We start from the raw sequence: 20,631 nt of genomic DNA, 5'->3' as shown, positions 1-20,631 counted from the left end.
AATGATTGATTATTCTTCTGGAAAGTGTTTTCCCAAGCAGGGACTTCTGTCGGTCATTAATTCACATTTATTTTCGGTGCGCCGCAAGGTGTTATAGGATTGGGACACGCCAATTTTGACACCCTGCCTCGAAAATCTTCCTCAAAAGGCAGCATCCTTATTATCGCCAGCTGATGTCGCGTTAAACCATAAATTCGCGCTAAATTCACCCACACTGCTGATCGCAATTGCAACCATTATTGGGCACCTCATTACTGCTCCAGAAAAGATGCTTGCAACCAAAGTCTTTCAAGATATGTTCGCCCTCTGGTTGGTATTGTCATTGCAACAACTAAGTCCTTTTTGAACAGAGTAAGGCTGATTGATTTATTTGACAAGCATTCCGTACAATATAAATAAAGTATTTCCTCGTTTAAATCTACTGTTGCAATTTACCTGACACTTTGTATGACTGGAACCTAATGTTGGTGTAGCCTACTGACTTGTTTTATTCGTTTCCTATGTATGTTATCCAAAAGTGTCGAGTATGGTCATTTCTTATCAAGATTGGGGGTAAAACAACCCTTGACTGTCCATATTTGAAATGTGTAACTACATCAAGTCAATCGGGGTATTGAGTTACTTGTGCCAATTTTGAGTTAATTTGTAACCTTAGGATACATTCGACCAGGGGTCTCCAACCCTTTTTCCGGAGAGCTACCCACTTGTAGGTTTTCGCTCCAACCCCAGTTGTAACTAACCAGGTTCAGTTTATCAACCAGCTAATTATTAGAATCAGGTTGGAGTGAACACCTACAGGACAGTAGCTTTCCAGGAACATGGTTGGTGAGCCCTGCACTAGACACTTGTATGTTGTAGCCCAGTGGAGACCAATATCAATCTTGTGTTATTAAGCTATATAAAACAATGGTTGTTGATGTGTATGGCTGCATTTTAGATCCATTTTTGTACATTTGAATGTTGCAGTAATAGGACCTAGGCCTAGCGTTTGCACACGCGAGAGAGGACATCATTTTGATAGCAAGCCCTGATCCAATGACTCGACTGCACCCGCATGGAGAGAAAGATAACTGCTCATTTTCAGCCAGCTCACAAGGCTAATTTTAATTTCCTGATGCTAACATATGGAATTGTTTTAAGATGGTCATATCATGGGTAATTTAGTTATTTGATTTTGAATTTGATCTTTATTCCGTTTCTTTTTATCCCCAAAAAACTCCCTAGTCCTTGCCGATGACAAGTGTACCCTTAACATGATGCAGCCACCACGCTTGAAAATATGAAGAGTGGTACTCTGTGATGTGTTGGATTTGCCCCCAAAAGTTAAACTTTGTATTCACGACGTAAAGGTCATTTCTTTGCCAAATATTTAGCAATTTTACTTTAGTGCCTTATTGCAAACAAGATGCATGTTTTGGATTTTTTTAAATTCTGTACAGGCTTGCTTATTTTTACTCTGTCATTTACAGCGCCTTCGGAAAGTATTCAGACCCCTTGACCTTTTCCAAATTTTGTTAGGTTACAGCCTTATTCTAAAATGTATTAAATAGTTTTTTCCCTCATCTACACACAATAACCCATAATGACAAAGTAAACAGGTTTAGATATTTTGGGGTCTGAATACTTATGTAAATAAGGTATTTCTGTTTTTGAATTTGAATACATTTGCAAATATTTCTAAAAACCTGTTTTTATGGGGTAGTGTGTGTAGATTGCTGAGGATATTTTTAAATCCATTTTAGAATAAGGCTAAACGTAACAAAATGTAGAAAAATTCAAGGGGTCTGAACACTTTCCGAAGGCACTGTAGGTTAGCATTGTAGAGTAACTACAATGTTGTTGATTTTGATTTGATTTGATTTGGATCTCTTTTAGTCCCCATTTGGACTAATCTTCCAAGATTCCTTAAATATTAAAATACAATTTATATACGAACACATTTTCACATATAACACACTATTACAAACATACATAATATACTAACGTAATAAACCAATAAATAAATAAATAAATAATCCATCCTTGATGATGAACTGGGTGAGGCTTTTTCTCAAAGAAATATGTTAAAAGTCTTAGCAGCCAAATCAAAATTAGAAATTGATGAACAGAATTATAGAACATTGCGTAATTATGCAGTTAAATTGAATCGAAGGGAAAAAAAGTTATTTTTCAACAATGCTTTTATTGATTGTAAAAATGATTCTAAAAAGGTATGGAATACAGTTAAGGGTTTACTTGGTACATCTATCTCATCATGCCCATCTAGTGTGGAGGTTGACGGGAGAATAATAACAAAACCAGTTGATATTGCCAATCATTTTGCAGATTTTTTCACAAAGAAAATTAATTTACTGAGCAACAATGTAAACATACATTCTTCCAAACAAGCTATTGTCCAATGGATTGATTATCATATTATGAGCAACAAGATCTGCTCTTTTAGTCTGCAAACGGTGTCAGTGGAGGAGGTGTTAAACCTTTTGAAGTCATTACCTGATGGGAAATCTACACGTTATGATCTTATGGACAATTTTTTGCTTCGCTGTGCTGCTCCCCAGATTGCAGTTCCACTGAGATACATATTTAATTGGTCACTGGAAAAGGGGATGTTTGCAAATGTATGGAAGCATGCTAAACTTTGTCCTATTCCAAAAGACTGCAAAGAACCCGCTACTCCTGCCAATAGTCGACCAATTAGTCTACTCCCTACACTCAGTAAGATATTGGAGGGTATTGTGAGTAGACAAATATGGGAGTACATGGAAAATAATGATCTGATTACAGCCAATCAGCATGCTTATCGCAAAAATAATTCCACTACCACTGCATTGGTTGACATGACTGACCAGTGGCTCAATGCTATGGATAATGGCAAGTTTGTTTTTGCCATTATCCATGCTATGGATAATGGCAAGTTTGTATTTTTAGATTTCAGTGCAGCATTTGATTTAGTGGATCATGAGATACTTTTGACAAAATTAATGCATTATGGTTTTAAGGAGGTAGCATTGAATTGGGTACAGTCATATCTAACTGACAGGAAACAGTCCACCTATATCAATGGTTCTTTTTCTTCCCCTCATGCTTTAAACTGTGGAATACCGCAGGGCAGCTGCCTTGGGCCACTTCTTTATTTAATATATACCAACGACCTTTCCTATGCCCTAGCTGAAACTCAAGCTACTATATTTGCAGATGATACTACAATTTATGCAGCAGGACAATCGGTTCAACAGGTACAGCAAGCTTTACAAGGAGATTTGGAGAATATTAGGGAGTGGGTTTGCCAGAATAAACTTGTTTTAAACACCAAGAAAACCAAATTTATGTTGGTCTGTTCCACTAGGAAAAGGCCAAAACAGCATGGGATACAATTAAGTATGGGAGGAGTACAAATTGAAGAAGTGGCAGAAACCAAACTATTAGGAGTGCAGCTAGACAACTGCTTATCATGGTCATCTCAAATAACTAATCTATGTAAAAAAATTATTAAAACAGCATGCATAATCAGAAGGATAGCTAAATATTTACCAGGAAAAATTCTTAAGCAAATAACACAAGCTTTAATTGAGAGTCAAGTGAACTACTGTTCTGTGGTCTGGGGAAATGCATCATCAAGTGAAGTTAGGAGGCTGCAGATTGCACAGAACAAAGCAGCAAGGATTGTTTGACGGTGGAGATATGGTTTTTCTGTTGCAGTCATACGCAATGTTCTTGGTTGGTCATCAATCGACAAGATAATTGAAAAAAACATGCTTATTTTATTTCATAATATACATCATTTAAAACGGCCAAGTTCTATTCACAACGGTAATCAGTTGGTAAGAGACAGACATTCCGTAAATACTAGGAATAGATTGTCCACCATTTATGCGTTATCCAGACAGAAAAGAGAAATAGGCAAAAGAACATTTCGATTTAGAGCAATAAAGAAATGGAATAAATTAACTGAGCAAATCAGAAACCTTTCAATATATACATTTAAACATTATTTTAAAACAATTTAAATATAATACACAGAAATGTTGTGGGATTACAGTAGATGAAGAATTCATATTTTTTAGATTGATTATTTATTGGTTTATTACGTTAGTATATTATGTATGTTTGTAATAGTGTGTTATATGTGAAATTGTGTTCGTATATAAATTGTATTTTAATATTTAAGGACTCTTGGAAGATTAGTCCAAATGGGGACTAAAAGAGATCCAAATAAAATAAAATCCTTGATCCATCCTCAGTTTTCTCCTATCACAGCCATTTAACTCTGTAACTGTTTTAAAGTTACCACTGGCCTCATGGTGAAATTCCTGAACGGTTCCTTCCTCTCCGGCAACTGAGTTAGGAAGGACACCTGTATGTTTGTAATGACTGGGCGTATTGGTACACCATCCAAAGTGTAATTAATAACTTCACCGTGCTCAAAGGGATATTCAATGTCTGCTTCTTTTTTATTTTACCCACCTACCAATAGGTGCTCTTCTTTGTGAGGCATTGGAAAACCTCCCTGGTCTTTGTGGTTGAATTTGTGTTTGAAATGTACTGCTCGACTGAGGGACCTTATAGATTTTTGAATGTGTAGGTACAGAGATGAGGTAGTCATAAAAAAAAATCATGTTAAACACTATTATTGCACACAGAGTGAGTCCATGCAACTTATTATGTGACTTGTTAAGCAAATGTTTACTCCTGAACTTATTTAGGCTTGCCATAACAAAGAGGGTGAATACTTATTGACTTAAAGCATTTCAGCTTTTAATTTATTAATTTGAACATTTTTTAAAACATAATTCCACTTTTACATTATTGAGTATTGTGTGTAGGCCAGTGACACAATTCAGACTGTAACATAACAAAATGTGGAACAAGTCAAGGGGTATGAATACTTTCTGAAGGCTCTGTATTTAACCCCAAAAGAACGGTTGTTTTTTCTTTGTATTATCTTTTACCAGATCTATTGTGTTATATTCTCCTACATTCCTTTCACATTTCCACAAACTTCAAAGTGTTTCCTTTCAAACGGTACCAAGAAAATGCAAATCCTTGCTTCAGGGCCTGAGTTACAGGCAGTTAGATTTGGGTATGTCATTTTAGGTGAAAATTGAAAAAAAGGGGCGGATCCTTAAGATGGCAGATCTGTATTTGAATTTGCATTTGGCTCACAACACTTGTTTGATTTGATAAGTTAATGAAGCTATTATACAGTTGAGAAGACATCACCACATACAGTACATGTCTATTTGGATGTGGATTCTAAAAGCACACTGGTATCATTACACATATTGACACTGGCCACTACAATGTTTTGGTAATATGAGAGCCCACAGGGACTCAGGTTTACATCAATAGCTAATGGCAAACGTTGACTACAAGCCAGTGTATTACTGTGCTGTGCGTGTATGAACAGTGTGTACTGCATGTGTATTCAATCCATATGTTTGTGCACCAAATATTTGGGCTCAGTCTGGTGATGGGTGCGATAGTTGTCTCATGGCTGAGATTTATTCCCATGCTTATGATGGAACGCTTACAAGCTCAGAGCTAAAAGACTAGTGATGTTTCTACAGACTCTGTGTGTGTGCGTGCATGTGTGCGTGCGCGCAGTTTGTCACGCTCCGTTCCTCCCCCCTCTCTCTCCCTCTGCATGTCAACCTAGGTTAAACACAGCCTCCTTTCCTCTCTGCCTCTCATTCTCACTCACCACTCATATTCTTGTGTGCACTCAGATCACTGCACTAGAGACACATTACACTAGCTGAACCATCGCTGGCCTGCCTATTTATCTATGGCATATTTAATCCATTTTCCAATTTGGGAAATTAATCTCTCAACCCACATATCTGAGATGGTGTTGGTGTCACCATTGCTAAGGATAATATCAATATTGTGGCATACTGGAAGTGTTATAAGCAATCATCTGTAGTAGTCGTGCTATTCTATAAATAATTTAAATACCAGTATGTATTGTTTTTCAGATAGCTGCTAAGCTTCCGTTTTAGGGCTGGGAATTGCCAGTGACTTCACGAATACGATATTATCATGATACTTAAGTGCCGATACGATATGTATTGCTATTCTCGCGATGTATTGCGATTCAATATTGTGATTTTATTGCTATTTGATGTTCCAAGCATATTGCTCTCTGTACTGTATGTCTCTAAACTGTAAGTCTGCTGCAGAGAGATGAGAGCATGATAAAATGTTTGATCAATCATGGCAATAAAAGTGCTGAAAACATGGCTCACTATTTAAAAAGTAGATGGAGAACAGGCTATAGGATGAAAAAAACAGAGTTTTGGCGCAGGTATAGCTGATTAGCGTTAGCTAACGCTAGCAAAAATAAACATTTATCCATACTTGTGGTAAATTTGCTGAAAATTAAATAGTGTGCAAAACAATGTTGACAGAAGTTTGCAAATGTTTGCCACTAGTGGTGAATCTGCGGCAAACCTTTGGCAACAATAATATTTATTGCCACTAATGGCAAACAGTTGATGGGATGCTGGGCTCTGGGATGCTGGGCTTCTAGGCAGAGTTCCTCTGTTCAGTGTCTGTGTTCTTTTGCCCATTTTAATCTTTTCTTTTTATTGGCCAGTCTCAGATATGGCTTTTTCTTTGCAACTCTGCCTAGAAGGCCAGCATCCCAGAGTCGCCTCTTCACTGTTGACGTTGAGACTGGTGTTTTGCGTGTACTATTTAATGAAGCTGCCAGTTGAGGACTTGTGAGGCGTTTGTTTCTCAAACTAGACACTCTAATGTACTTATCCTCTTGCTCAGTTATGCACTGGGGCCTCCCACTCCTCTTTCTATTCTGGTTAGAGCCAGTTTGCGCTGTTCTGTGAAGAGAGTAGTACACAGCGTTGTACGAGATCTTCAGTTTCTTGGCAATTTCTCACAAGGAACAGCTTTCATTTCTCAGAACAAGAATAGACTGACGAGTTTCAGAAGAAAGTCTTTGTTTCTGGCCATTTTGAGCCTGTAATCGAACACACAAATGCTGATGCTCCAGATACTCAACTTGTCTAAAGAAGGCCAGTTTTATTGCTTCCTTAATCAGTACAACCGTTTTCAGCTGTGCTAACATAATTGCAAAAGGGTTTTCTAATGATCAATTAGCCTTTTAAAATTCTAAACTTGGATTAGCTAACACAACGTGCCATTGGAACACAGGAGTGATGGTTGCTGATAATGGGCCTCTGTACGCCTATGTAGATATTCCATAAAAAATCTGCCGTTTCCGGCTACAATAGTGTTTTACAACATTAAAAATGTCTACACTGTATTTCTGATCAATTTCATGTTACTTTAAACGACAAGAAATGTGCTTTTCTTTCAAACAAGGACATTTCTAAGTGACTCCAAACCTTTGAACGACAGTGTGTGTGTGTGTGTGTGTGTGTGTGTGTGTGTGTGTGTGTGTGTGTGTGTGTGTGTGTGTGTGTGTGTGTGTGTGTGTGTGCAATTCACCAGCTAAGTAAGGATGCACATCTGCTTCTTATCCTGTCGATGGTTGAAACGGACCTCCTCTGTGTGTGTGATAGTTACACTATGTTTATCTCCATGGATTGAGGGAGGGAGTGAACCATACACTCCTCCTTGATTGTCCCTTTCATGGGCCTCAGGCCCTCAGCTCAGTGGTCTTTAGGGGTTGCCAGGCACAGGCCATTAGGATTTTACTGACAGACTAAGACAGGACTTTGTGTCCTTGTGTCCTAGTAATAAAATATCAGTTAACATTTACTGTAAAACAGGCCAGGGCAGACTTTATAGGTACAGCGTGAATATAGAGTTTTTTCTGGGTCGAATAGCACAAAGAAAGAAATGGCTTGTCTCCTTTTCCAGGTCGATGAGAAGTGCAACTTTATTTGATTTTGTTGCTTGCAGGCTAAATTTAAAGACAATTATGTGGAAAGGGAAGTGCAGTGAATGCGTGAGATTTGATCCCCTCTTTTTAGAATCAGCCTAACCATGCAACCCTTTCTGCACCACTGGCTCATTGAGCACAAGACTGAGGGCCATGGGTGGCAGGAAGTCTGATCATGGGGAGTCAAGGACTTACAGCGACTTTCAAAATGAATGCAAGGGGAGCAAACAAGATATGGGAATTCAACATAATGCGTAGGATTAGAATATATTACATTTAAGTTATGCAATATAGTTTTAGTTTAAGTTATGTAAGTGTGTGTGCCTGTGCGTGCCCGTTTGTGTGGTTGGTGTAATTCTCAGCTCAGTGATAGACAGTGAGTGAAAGCGGTGCGCCAATGTACCCTACAGCAGTGCAGGGTTGTTCGTGACAGAGGCTGAGAACCGTAAAGTTTACATGCTTTCAATTAACATTGACATTTTAGTAATTTAGCGAACCCTAATCCAGAGCGATTTACAATTAAGAGATGAAGAGATGTGCTGTCGGCCAAATTAGGTTGTCAGGCTCACCAAATGGGATAGAGGGGCCTTTATGTTGATTCTCTCAGAACCTCTTCACCGTAACTTACCCTCCACTCACCCTCATGCCCTGTACTAGGGAGTGATGGAACTGACCACAACAAGTGATAGAATTACCATAACGCCCCAGTTCTCTGTGAACGTGCGTGCCCATCAGTGCATGTCTTTGCTCGATACCAACCAGACTGTTATGTGGGTTTACTGGGTTGTTCTTTTTTTGTTGCATTCCTTCTATAAGGAAATATTCCTTCTATGAAATTGAATAAATAATAGCACCAAGTTGTGAGTGTTGTTTAACAAGGGGAATGAGTCGAGAGAGAGAGAGAGAGAGAGAGAGAGAGATCACAGCTGCAAGTGGGATGTGCTCTCAAAGATGTCCTCCAGTAAAACAATGTTGGTGTGCATGATTCTGAAAAGAGAGATTTTTTTTGCGAGGTTGTATAATAGCTGGTAACGTGAGTGTACACGTCTTCATCGTCATCTGTCTCTAACCGCATCTGTTTCTGATTGCACAGCGTGCGCGCGAGTGCATATGGCTGTGTGTGTGAGTGGCCTATTGAATAATTCACAATGGTGACATTGCTGTAGTGCCTCTAAAACTGTTTGCCATGTGAACTTTGAGACTGACAGGAAGTTAGTAGTGACAGGTAGGTGGTAGTGGGGGCAACCAAAAACACAGCGCTATCCCAAATAGCAGCGAGAGAGACTGGCTTGTAGAAGAAAAAAAAATAGATAGATAGATAGATGGAGTGCTGTTTCAATGGTTATTTTTGTGGGAGTCAGACAGGGGTGGGGATGGGTGATGTGGATGGCTAGTGATGATGAGTGAGCAAACACTCGTGTTTTTGTTTATCCAGCCTCTCCTCTGCCCTGAACCCCACAGGACCTGGCTGCCATGACACACACAGCTGTGGAGAGCCTGGTTATAGTAGCTAGTCCTCCATGGGGAAACCCTCCCTGGGTGGAGAGAACCTGTGCCGCTACTGGGAGGGATGGGATGAGAGAAACAGGATGTGCCTTGTTAGAGGGTGGCCGTGGGGACACCGTCCACGGGTAGAGAGGTGCTACTGGCATGGGTTAGGGACAGACGATGTGCCTGGTTATAGCAGCCATGGGGAGGCCCTCCCTGGGTGGAGAGAGCCTACGTTCGTGGGAGAGATGGTGGACATAATGTGCATGGTAATAGTGGCTGGCCATGGGGAATGTGCTAGTGTTGGACAGGTTGTGCCAGGTTAGGCCATGGAGATCTATGGGGGATACCCTCACCCGCCCTCGGTGTGTGCTCTCTCTGAGGAGGAAGGGAGGCTCTTTCTGTAGCCACACTCGCCCCACCATGAGTCATGCAGCTCTCGTGCGAACACTGTCCGTGCAAAGGGATCCACACGCCTTATTTCCCAAGAACTCTACCTATTGATTTGGGCCAGACCCTTTCCTCTTATTAAAATGTCACTATCGTTTTAGTAACCCACCTTTGAGACAAGCAGGCCTTATTGACTTGGGTTCTAGGGACCAAGACTAACTGCCTCACTTTTTCATTGGTGACATACGTTCAGCAACACATCTTTAACACATTTGAATGTACAGTATTTGGATTGGTCTTCGCAGTTAGTAAGTGTAACTGTAAGTGTGTGTCATATTTTGGAATATGTGTGTTTCCTGTGCTCCAGGGGGGCGTTCTCGGAGGTGGTGCTAGCGGAGGAGAAGGGGACCCAGAGACTGGTGGCCATCAAGTGTATCCCCAAGAAGGCCCTGCAGGGAAAGGAGAACAACATCGAGAATGAGATCGCTGTGCTGCACAGGTCAGTAACATAGAGAATTAACACAACAAAACACACCCCACTACACCACACCACACCACTACATAACTCGATATCCTTAATGCTAAAATCCGCAGTTGAAACAATAACAAAGTGGCCACGGCGCCTCTGTTTTGGTAAAATGCTAAACGATGGGCCTGAAGAAATGTAATCATTCTCAAATACATAAACAGAGCTATGGGTACAAGGACTGACCATCCATGATATCAACATGATCGTTTTTACCATGTTTTGAGGCTATACAATGTTTGTTTACATTTACATTGTTTACAAACATGAGTAATACCAACTTGTATGTTGGGTTCTGATGGAAGTGACAGTTGAACTAAGCTCACGAGGCATTTCTAAGTTATAGCCTATTCTTCAAGAATCAATGGGTAGGCTACATATCAATAATTAATACGTCCAAAAATGGATGTGGCAGCTGCAGATTCCAGCTTTAATAATGAATACCAGGTCGTTTCCCCATCATCAGTCATGAAAATATTTTAATAGTCGTTTACGTTCAGGTTCAGGAAAGAGGCTGAAGGCGGCTGGTGGCCTAGCGGTCGGGCCAGTATCCGAGAGGATGCTGGTTCAAATCCCCGAGCAGACTAGGTCTAAAATCTGCTGCTGTGCCCTTGAGCAATGCACTCAACCCTAATTGCTCCTGTCTGGATAAGAGCATCTGGTAAAGTACTAAAATGTCAAATTGAAATTATAAACTGGGTGGTTTCAGCCCTGAATGCTGATTGGCTGACAGCCGTGGCATACCAAGGGTATGACGAAACATTTATTTTTACTGCTCTAATTACGTTGGTAATCAGATAATAATAGCAATAAAGAAAATAGCAACTCCGCGTTGCATCGTGCGTAAGAACAGCCCTTAGCTGTGCTATATTGGCCATATACCACACCCTCTTGGGTCTTATTGCTTACATAACACACAGGATCTGTCAATGTAAAGAATTGACAGCATGGTATCTATCTATTGGCTCATGGTAATGTGCGGCAGAGCCAACTTGATGTTAAGCAGTGGAAGCCAGTGGAGAAGGGGGACTGGCTGGATGCATGATACAGTATGTTATATATATGTGTCCTGTCAGTAGAAACACCAGGATTGTGCACTGGAAATGTCAGGAGTAAAGAAGATAAACCTATTTTTAGTGTCCTTGTTGCTAGGGCAACAGCACATACAGAGGCGGGGGGGGGGAGATGATGTGCGCGTGCACGTGTGTGTGTACGTGTGTGTGTGTGGAGTTCCCTGCAGCAGTGTGATGAAGGAGAGAGAGAGAGAAATATAATTGAGTGGAGGGAGAGAGACATACCCATAGACATACACATTTGACATCCTCTCTCCTCCATCCTCTCTCGCTTGTCTTTACAGCAACAACACACAGTGTGACATATCGCCTACGTGAAGGCTTACAGGATAACAACAGAGCAATGTCCTGCCTCAGCCTGGGATGTCTCGTTGTTAGCTTGTATATTACCAGTGCTGTTCCTGCCAGTGTATTTCCCTCAGTCCCTATAGAACTCCCCCTAACTGGCTCGCTTCTCTCTCGTCAGTGGTGCTGCATGAAGACATGGACACTGCTGTGTCTGGCCAACGTCAGGAGCTGTCTCCAATATATATCCATATATTCTGGATAGAGATGATGAAACACTCCTCTGCCAGAGACTACTGTACGTTTTGGTGTGAGAAGAAAACAACCGGCCCCACGATATTACAAGTTCTGTATTTATGGGATGAGGCTTTGTGTATGGTACTCCTACACACTCTTAAACACAGCAATGGTGCCACCTGGTGATCACATGACAGTATTGAGAGTGAGACACCGTGCAGCGTACACTGAGCATACCAAACGTAAGGAACACCCTCCTAATAATTGAGTTGAACGTTTTCCCTCAAGAACAGCCTCAATTCATAGGGTGTGGACTCTACAAGGTGTCAAATGTTCCACAGAGATGCTGGCCCATGTTGACTCCAATGCTTCCCACGGTTGTCAAGTTGGCTAGATGGGCTTTGGGCGGTGGACCATTCTTGACACACACAGGAAACTGTTGAGTGTGAAAAACCCAGCAGCGTTTGCAGTTATTGACACAAATAGGCACCTGGCACCTACTACAATACCCCGTTCAAAGGCATTGAAATATTTTGCCTTGCTTATTCACCCTCTGAATGGCACACATACACAATCCATGTCTTAATTGTCTCAATTCATAAAACTCCTTCTTTAACCTGTCTCCTCCCATTCATCTATGCTGATTTGAAGTTGATTTAACAAGTGACATCAATAAGGGATCATAGCTTTCACCTGGATTCAGTCTGTCAGTCTATGTCAGTCTATGTCATGGAAAGAGCAGGTGTTCTTCATGTTTTGTGCACTCAGTGTATATTGTCATAATAATATCTCTGTCTTTCTGTCTTCTTTGTGTCTTTCTTTCTTTCTTTTTTAGAATCAAGCACACCAACATTGTTTCACTGGAGGATATATTTGAGAGCACATCCCATTTGTACCTGGTCATGCAGCTGTGAGTCGGCTTTTTCTTCTCTCTCGCTCTCTCTCTCTCCCTCTCTCTCTCTCTCTCGCTCTCTCTCCCCCCTCTCTTTCTCTGTCTTTCTTTATCTCTGTCACCCCTCTCTCCCCTTCTTCTTCAGTGTTCTGGTAGAAATACTATAAGTCATGAATCGGGGACAGATTACTGGACTGGTGTGGGGTAAGAGTTGAAGACATGTTTTTCCTTTCTTCAAATATTGTGTTTGGGAGAAGCAAAACAGTGAGCGGACATTCCCTTTTTCTCTATGTATAGGACCTTCTTTTTGTCCAGCACCTGTAAATAAGTATTATACGTAAGTAGCATTGGCTCGTGCGTGCCGGGAATGGCTTATAGGAGTAAGAGCCTATCCCCTTTCTGTAGCATGAGGCAGCTTGATGTACAAGTACACCCCCTGGACAGGACACTAGTCTATCACAGGGCCTTACTCCCAATCTATCTCCTTAATGTTGTGTGCCAAGCAGGGAAGCATCGGGTCCCATTTTTAGTATCATGGATGTGTGTCTCTGTCAGGGTGTCTGGAGGGGAGCTGTTTGACCGCATCGTAGAGAAGGGTTTCTACACGGAGAGAGATGCCAGCCAACTCATCCACCAGATCCTGGACGCTGTCAAATACCTCCATGACATGGGCATCGTACACAGGGACCTGAAGGTATGGCAACTCTACACTCACACATGCACGCACGTGCCTTACTCACACTCACACATGCACGCAAACCAGAGTTGGAGTCAAATCCATTTAAATTCCAGTGAATTCAGAAATTCTAAATGTTACTCATTGAAAAGCATTGAATAGATTTGGAATTTCGGTGTACTTCCTGAATTGTCTGGAACTGAAGGTTAATTGACCCTGACGCACACACACACACATGCATACATACATGCACACACCTCCACGACGTGGTCATACCATACATGGTCATCCTACACAGGGTCATCCTACACATGGTTGTCTTACACATGGTCATCCTACACAGGGTCATCCTACACATGGTCATCCTACACATGGTTGTCTTATACATGGTCATCCTACACATGGTCATCCTACACAGGGTCATCCTACACAGGGTCATCCTGCACAGGGTCGTCCTACACAGGGTCGTCCTACACATGGTCATCCTACACATGGTCATCCTACACATGGTCATCCTACACAGGGTCATCCTACACATGGTCATCCTACACATGGTCATCCTACACATGGTCATCCTACACAGGGTCATCCTACACAGGGTCATCCTACACAGGGTCATCCTACACATGGTCATCCTACACAGGGTCATCCTACACAGGGTCATCCTACACATGGTCTTACACAGGGTCGTCCTACACAGGGTCATCCTACACCGGGTCATCCTACACAGGGTCAACCTACACAGGGTCATCCTACACATGGTCATCCTACACAGGGTCATCCTACACAGGGTCATCCTACACATGGTTGTCTTACACAGGGTCAACCTACACAGGGTCATCCTACACATGGTCATCCTACACAGGGTCATCCTACACAGGGTCATCCTACACATGGTCGTCCTACACAGGGTCATCCTACACCGGGTCATCCTACACAGGGTCAACCTACACAGGGTCATCCTACACATGGTCATCCTACACAGGGTCATCCAACACACGGTCATCCTACACAGGGTCATCCTACACAGGGTCATCCTACACATGGTCGTCTTACACAGGGTCATCCTACACCGGGTCATCCTACACCGGGTCATCCTACACCGGGTCAACCTACACAGGGTCATCCTACACATGGTTGTCTTACACAGGGTCATCCTACACATGGTCATCCTACACAGGGTCATCCTACACAGGGTCATCCTACACAGGGTCATCCAACACAGGGTCATCCAACACACGGTCATCCTACACAGGGTCATCCTACACACGGTCATCCTACACAGGGTCATCCAACACACGGTCATCCTACACAGGGTCATCCTACACAGGGTCATCCAACACAGGGTCATCCAACACAGGGTCATCCTGCACAGGGTCATCCTGCACAGGGTCATCCTATACAGGGTCATCCTACACAGGGTCATCCTACACAGGGTCATCCTACACAGGGCCGATCTGCTTGTTTCCCTCCTTGGAGAGTCAGTTGATGAGATCTTGTACTGTTGTGAAATGGTCATGATTCCTGTAGAAATAGATACATTAGTATTCGATGCTGTCCATTCGATAAGTACTCAAAAATAACAACCACTCCAATTACTCTTTGTCTTGCATTGCCACATATCCATGTCTCGTGTTCACCAATGTGAGAAAGCTGGAAATCTAGGTTAATTTACTCCTCTCCTGCCAAATTATAATTTTCATATTTAAATATTTGACATGGATACAGCTGTTGGTGCAATGTTGCCAAGCAATCACCATTTGACCATTTGAACATGGAATGCAACAGATCCTCCCTCAGGTTTAGGCATGCTGCCACATCCCAGACTCGAAGAAGAGGTGCCAATGTACTCCCTCAACAACTTTTCTTGCCAATTATTTCTTACCGGAATCATTAAGATTTCTGTAAGAAAAGCTTCAAAGCTCCAGTTGTAATCTTTTCACTTTTTATCATAACGTCATACCCTAATTTTCTCTCTCACGCTATCTCTCTTTCCCTTCTCTCTTTCTCTCTCTCTCCCTTCTCTCTTTCTCTCTCTGTTCCTGCCTCTCTCTCTCTCGCTCTCTTTCTATCTGCCTCTCTCCTCTCTCTCTTTCTCTCTCCATCCGTGTCTCTCTTTCTCTCTCCCTCCCTGTCTCTCGCTTTCTCACTCTCTCTGTCTCTCCCCTCCACACTCTCACTCTCTTTCTCTCTCTCTCTCTTTCTGTCTTTCTTTTGTCTCTTTTCTCTCTCTAGCCAGAGAATCTGTTGTATTACAGTATGGACGAGGACTCTAAGATCATGATCAGTGACTTCGGCCTGTCTAAGATCGAGGATACAGGCAGTGTCATGTCTACAGCCTGTGGGACCCCAGGATACGTGGGTAAGAGATCTGTGCGTGCATGAGTGCGTGTGTGTGTCCATGTGTTTGTGGGTGTGTGCATGCGTGATCTCTCTCACTACCCGCTCTCTTTCTCTTCCTGATCCATTCACAACCTCTGAAGCATGCCATTTATGTTGGAGTGCTATTGTATCAACTGTTAGTCCTTCAAAAGCTCTCTCTGTCTTTCTGTGTGTGTGTGTGTGTGTGTGTGTGTGTGTGTGTGTGTGTGTGTGTGTGTGTGTGTGTGTGTGTGTGTGTGTGTGTGTGTGTGTGTGTGATGTGACCCACTAGAGCTCTGGTTGAGAGGGTAAAACACGAACTTCAATGGACTCTGTCTCAATCAGTCCCTGTGTCTTTCTCAGTCACACTCTCCCTCTCTGCTTTCTCCCTCTCAGCCCCTCTGTTTTTCACCGACTCTCTCCATTTCTGTTGCTCTGTCTCTCCATCTCTATATTTCTGACTCTCCCTCTCTTCCTCTCTCCTCCTCTGACTTTGCGGTTTCATGTTGTTGGCAGCTCCTGAGGTGTTGGCTCAGAAACCATACAGCAAAGCAGTAGACTGCTGGTCCATCGGAGTCATCTCTTATATTCTGTAAGTTATCTGCTTAGTCCTCTAACACAAATACAGTGTCTCATACTCTGTATACTGACTGGTGCTTGTGCATTTAAACATCTGTTATAGAGCACTCGCTAGAGCAGCTCGTTCCAAAAGTTATACAATTCTTAAATGGTTCTGTCCGTGTCCTTCAATGATCTTCACACCCCCACGTTATTTGGTATGGTTGTGTTGGTATGGTCGATCTGTGCCTGGGACTCTTGGCACTTAATAGCGCTACAGTGATATTACATCCTTACAACCAAATTTAAATTGGATATTTTATTAGCTGCGTTCGATGTATGGAGCAATAAGTGTTCCCTCGTGTCATATGAACTCTTTCAGGTTGTGTGGATACCCTCCGTTTTACGACGAGAACGATGCTAAGCTGTTTGAGCAGATACTGAAGGCAGAGTATGAGTTTGACTCTCCTTACTGGGATGACATCTCCGATTCAGGTATCTTAAACACACTTTTTACTTTTTTTTGGTAATAGAAAAAAAGTCAAAGAGGATCACATACAAAAAACACAATAAAAGCATGAATCCTTTTTCAATGATCTGCACTCGTTTCAAAGACATAGATTACATTGGACTGTGAATGAATACCATGTCTACTTTGTGTGGATTTGTAAGCCATTGATTATACTGTACCATACACTATATATACACAAGTATGTGGACACCCCTTCAAATGAATGGTATCGGCTATTTCAGCCACACCCGTTGCTGACAGGTGTATAAAGCACACAGCCATGCAATCTCCATAAACAAACATTAGCAGTAGAATGGCCCGTACTGAAGAGCTCAGTAACTTTCAACGTGATGCCATCATAGGATGCCACCTTTCCAACAAGTCAGCTTGTCAAATTTCTGCACTGCTAGAGCTGCCCCGGTCAACTGTACTGTAAGTGTAGTTATTGTGAAGTGAAAACATCTAGGAGCAACAACGCGAAGTGGTTGGCCACACAAGATCACAGAATCGGACTGCCGAGTGCTGAAGTGTTTAGCACGTAAAAATCATCTGTCCTTGGTTACAACTCACTACCGAGTCCCAAACTGCCTCTAGAAGCAACATCAGCATAATAATTGTGAAGGATGTTATAGCAGCAAAGATGGGGCCAACTCCATATTAATGCCAATGACTTTGGAATGAGATGTTTGACGAGCAGGTGTCCACATACTTTTGGTCATGTAGTGTATCTGGAGATAGTGTGAATTAGTAAGGAATCAACAATGTGAATGTTCAGTAATGATTTGAAACTGTTTTGATTAATTCCAGCTAAAGACTTTATCTGTCACCTGATGGAGAAAGACTTCATGAAGAGATATACCACTGATCAAGCACTTCAACACCCCTGGTACTACAAGCTTTCCCCAACCACAACCCTAGCTCCAACCTCAACCCTAACCCTATCTTCATTTCCACTTCCCAGTTCAACCATAACCCTGACCGCAACCTTAACCCTAGCTTCATGTCTACATCCTGGTTCAACCCTGAACCTGACCAACACCAACATAATGTCATAGTGTCTTAATAGGGGGTTGGGCCACCACGAGCTGCCAGACCAGCTTCAATGCGCCTTGACATGGGTTCTACAAGTATCTGGAACTCTATGAGGATGCGACACTATTCTTCCATGAGAAATTTCATCATTTGGTGCTTTGTTGATGTTGATGGGATGTTAATTCCTTAATTAACTCAGTAACCACATCTGTGTGGAAGCACCTGCTTTCAATATGCTTTGTATCCCTCATTTATTTAGATGTTTCCTTTATTTTGGCAGTTACCTTTACATAAAATGCGATGTCGTACAAAAATAAGAAAATAAAACACAAGTAAAATATATGATCAGCCTAACTCTATGAACAGTACATCATCAATAAGTGATAAGTCATAAACAACAAAATGGCATACCACTAAATCAATAAATATGCATATCAATGTCTTTAGGGATATAGCAATACATTTGCATAGTTTGAGAGCTCTTGGCAAGAAAGAACTCTGGTTGTTGCAAAAGAGTAATGCCTCCTCAGATCATACTGTCTCTGTGTACAGTAGGGGTTAGAAACTTGTGCAGTGGACTCAGTGGTGGAAAAAGTACCCAATTCTCATACTTGAGTAAAAGTAAAGATACCTTAATAGAAAATGACTCAAGTAAAAGTGAAAGTCACCCAATAAAATATTACTTGAGTAAAAGTATTTGGTTTTAAATATACTTACTTTAAATAAGTATCAAAAGTAAATGTAAGTGCAAAAATATACTTAAGTATCAAAAGTAAAAGTATAAATCATTTCAAATTGCTTATATAAAGCAAACCAGACGGAACAATTTTTAAATTTTTTATTTACGGACAGCTAGGGGCACACTCCAACACTCAGACATCATTTCCAAACGAAGCATTTGTGTTTAGTGAGTCCACCAGATTAGAGGCAGTAGGGATGACCAGGGATGTTCTCTTGATATGTTCGTAAATTGGACGATTTTCCTGTCCTGTTAAGTAAATAGTACATTATTTTAAGTAAAAGTAAAAGTTGTCAAAAATAAAAATAGTAAAGTAAAGTACAGATACCCCATAAAACTACTTAAGTAGTACTTTAAAGTATTTTTACTTAAGTACTTAGCACCACTGAGTGGACTTATGTGGTCATGCAGGAGTGCTTAGAAGGTCTTGACTCTCTCAGGAGAGCAGACAGGATGAAGCCCCACAACTCACTCCCATCTCAGGAGAGCAGACGAGATGAAGCCCTACAACTCACTCCAATCTGAGATCTGAGATGGGAGTGAGTTGTAGGGCTTCATCCCGTCTGCATGGGAGTGAGTTGTAGGGCTTCATCCCGTCTGCATGGGAGTGAGTTGTAGGGCTTCATCCCGTCTGCATGGGAGTGAGTTGTAGGGCTTCATCCTGTCTGCATGGGAGTGAGTTGTAGGGCTTCATCCCGTCTGCATGGGAGTGAGTTGTAGCGCTTCATCCCGTCTGCATAGGAGTGAGTTGTAGGGAGTTCCAATACTGCGGCAGCGTCGTCTCTGAATGCGTTCTAAGACCTTAGAGAGACACTTCAAGCCCTTCAATGCATTCTGGCGAAAGGTTCAGGCTGGTTTAACCAGGCTACGATGCCTATGTCCCACAACCCAAACTTCAGACAGCTTGCCCCACCCTGCTCTCATCTCTCTCTTTTCTGGTTTGCAGGATCTGTGGAGACACAGCTCTTGATAAAAACATCCATGAGTCTGTCAGTGCTCAGATCAAGAAGAACTTTGCTAAAAGTAAATGGAAGGTCAGTGGCTCAAAATCACAGCTTTGATAACTCTCATGTTCTTACTCTTTTTAGAAGTTTATCTCTCTCTGTCCTCTCTAATTGATATGGTTCTTCAGTTTTTTTATGGTGGTTGGATAAATCGCTGTGAATTTCTCACCTTCAGCTCTCTCTCTCTCTCTCTCTCAATTCAATTTCAATTCCATCTAAGGGCTTTATTGGCATGGGAAACATATGTTAATATTGCCAAAGCAAGTGAAGTAGATAATAAACAAAACTGAAATAAACAATAAAAATGAACAGTAAACATTACACTCACAGAAGTTCCAAAAGAATAAAGACATTTCAAATGTCTCCCTCTCTCTTTCTCTCTCTCTCTCTCTCTCTCTCTCTCTCTCTCTCTCTCTCTCTCTCTCTCTCTCTCTCTCTCAACCCCCTCCCCCCTCTCCCAACCCCTTCCTCTTCTCTTCCACCCCCTCTTTCTCCTCTCTATCTCCCTTCTCTCTCTCCTTTCTTTTCCTCTATCCTTTTCTCTCTTTCCCCCTCTCCCATCTCCCTCCCTTTCCCCCCATATAGCAAGCGTTCAACGCCACAGCGGTGGTGAGACACATGCGGAGACTGCAGCTGGGTACCAGCCTAGAGGGCCCCAGCCAGATCACCCCCACCAGCCCCTGTCACGCCCAAGCACTCCTGCTGCAGGAGGAGGACGAGGAGGAGGAGGAGGAGGAAGAGGGACCGGGGGTAGAGGAGGAGAGCTGTAAGTGAGACAAACACTAAGCCTGTCCCCCACTCAGCCAGACACCTCTCTCTCTCTCTCTCTCTCTCTCTCTCTCTCTCTCTCTCTCTCTCACTCAGACTCTCAGTCTTTCTATCTATTCTATCTATTTGAATATATTCTTCCGTGCCCAGAAACCTGCTCCTTTTACTCTCTGTTCCAAACGCACTAGACGACCATTTCTTATAGCCTCTGCTCCTCTGGTGATGTA

The 20,631-nt window shown here is 42.1% G+C and overlaps 1 protein-coding gene across 1 annotated transcript in view; it reads left to right on the top strand.

The window, feature by feature from the left end:
• The window catches only part of camk1a (calcium/calmodulin-dependent protein kinase Ia), a 67,620-nt gene that overhangs the window by 41,634 nt on the left and 5,355 nt on the right, over positions 1 to 20,631 (top strand). Inside the window, exons 3-11 of the mRNA XM_014132325.3 lie at positions 10,110 to 10,241; positions 12,699 to 12,773; positions 13,311 to 13,449; positions 15,667 to 15,793; positions 16,309 to 16,384; positions 16,733 to 16,845; positions 17,669 to 17,747; positions 19,579 to 19,666; positions 20,222 to 20,402. Of these exons, the coding sequence (XP_013987800.1) occupies positions 10,110 to 10,241; positions 12,699 to 12,773; positions 13,311 to 13,449; positions 15,667 to 15,793; positions 16,309 to 16,384; positions 16,733 to 16,845; positions 17,669 to 17,747; positions 19,579 to 19,666; positions 20,222 to 20,402 (1,010 nt within the window). The remainder of the gene's footprint in view (positions 1 to 10,109; positions 10,242 to 12,698; positions 12,774 to 13,310; positions 13,450 to 15,666; positions 15,794 to 16,308; positions 16,385 to 16,732; positions 16,846 to 17,668; positions 17,748 to 19,578; positions 19,667 to 20,221; positions 20,403 to 20,631) is intronic.

This window comes from Salmo salar, chromosome 12, assembly GCF_965601325.2.
Source record: "Salmo salar chromosome 12, fSalSal1, whole genome shotgun sequence".
In the NCBI taxonomy this organism is placed as follows: domain Eukaryota; kingdom Metazoa; phylum Chordata; class Actinopteri; order Salmoniformes; family Salmonidae; genus Salmo; species Salmo salar.
Note: the sequence above shows the minus strand (reverse complement) of the source record. Positions and strands in the feature narration are given on the sequence as shown.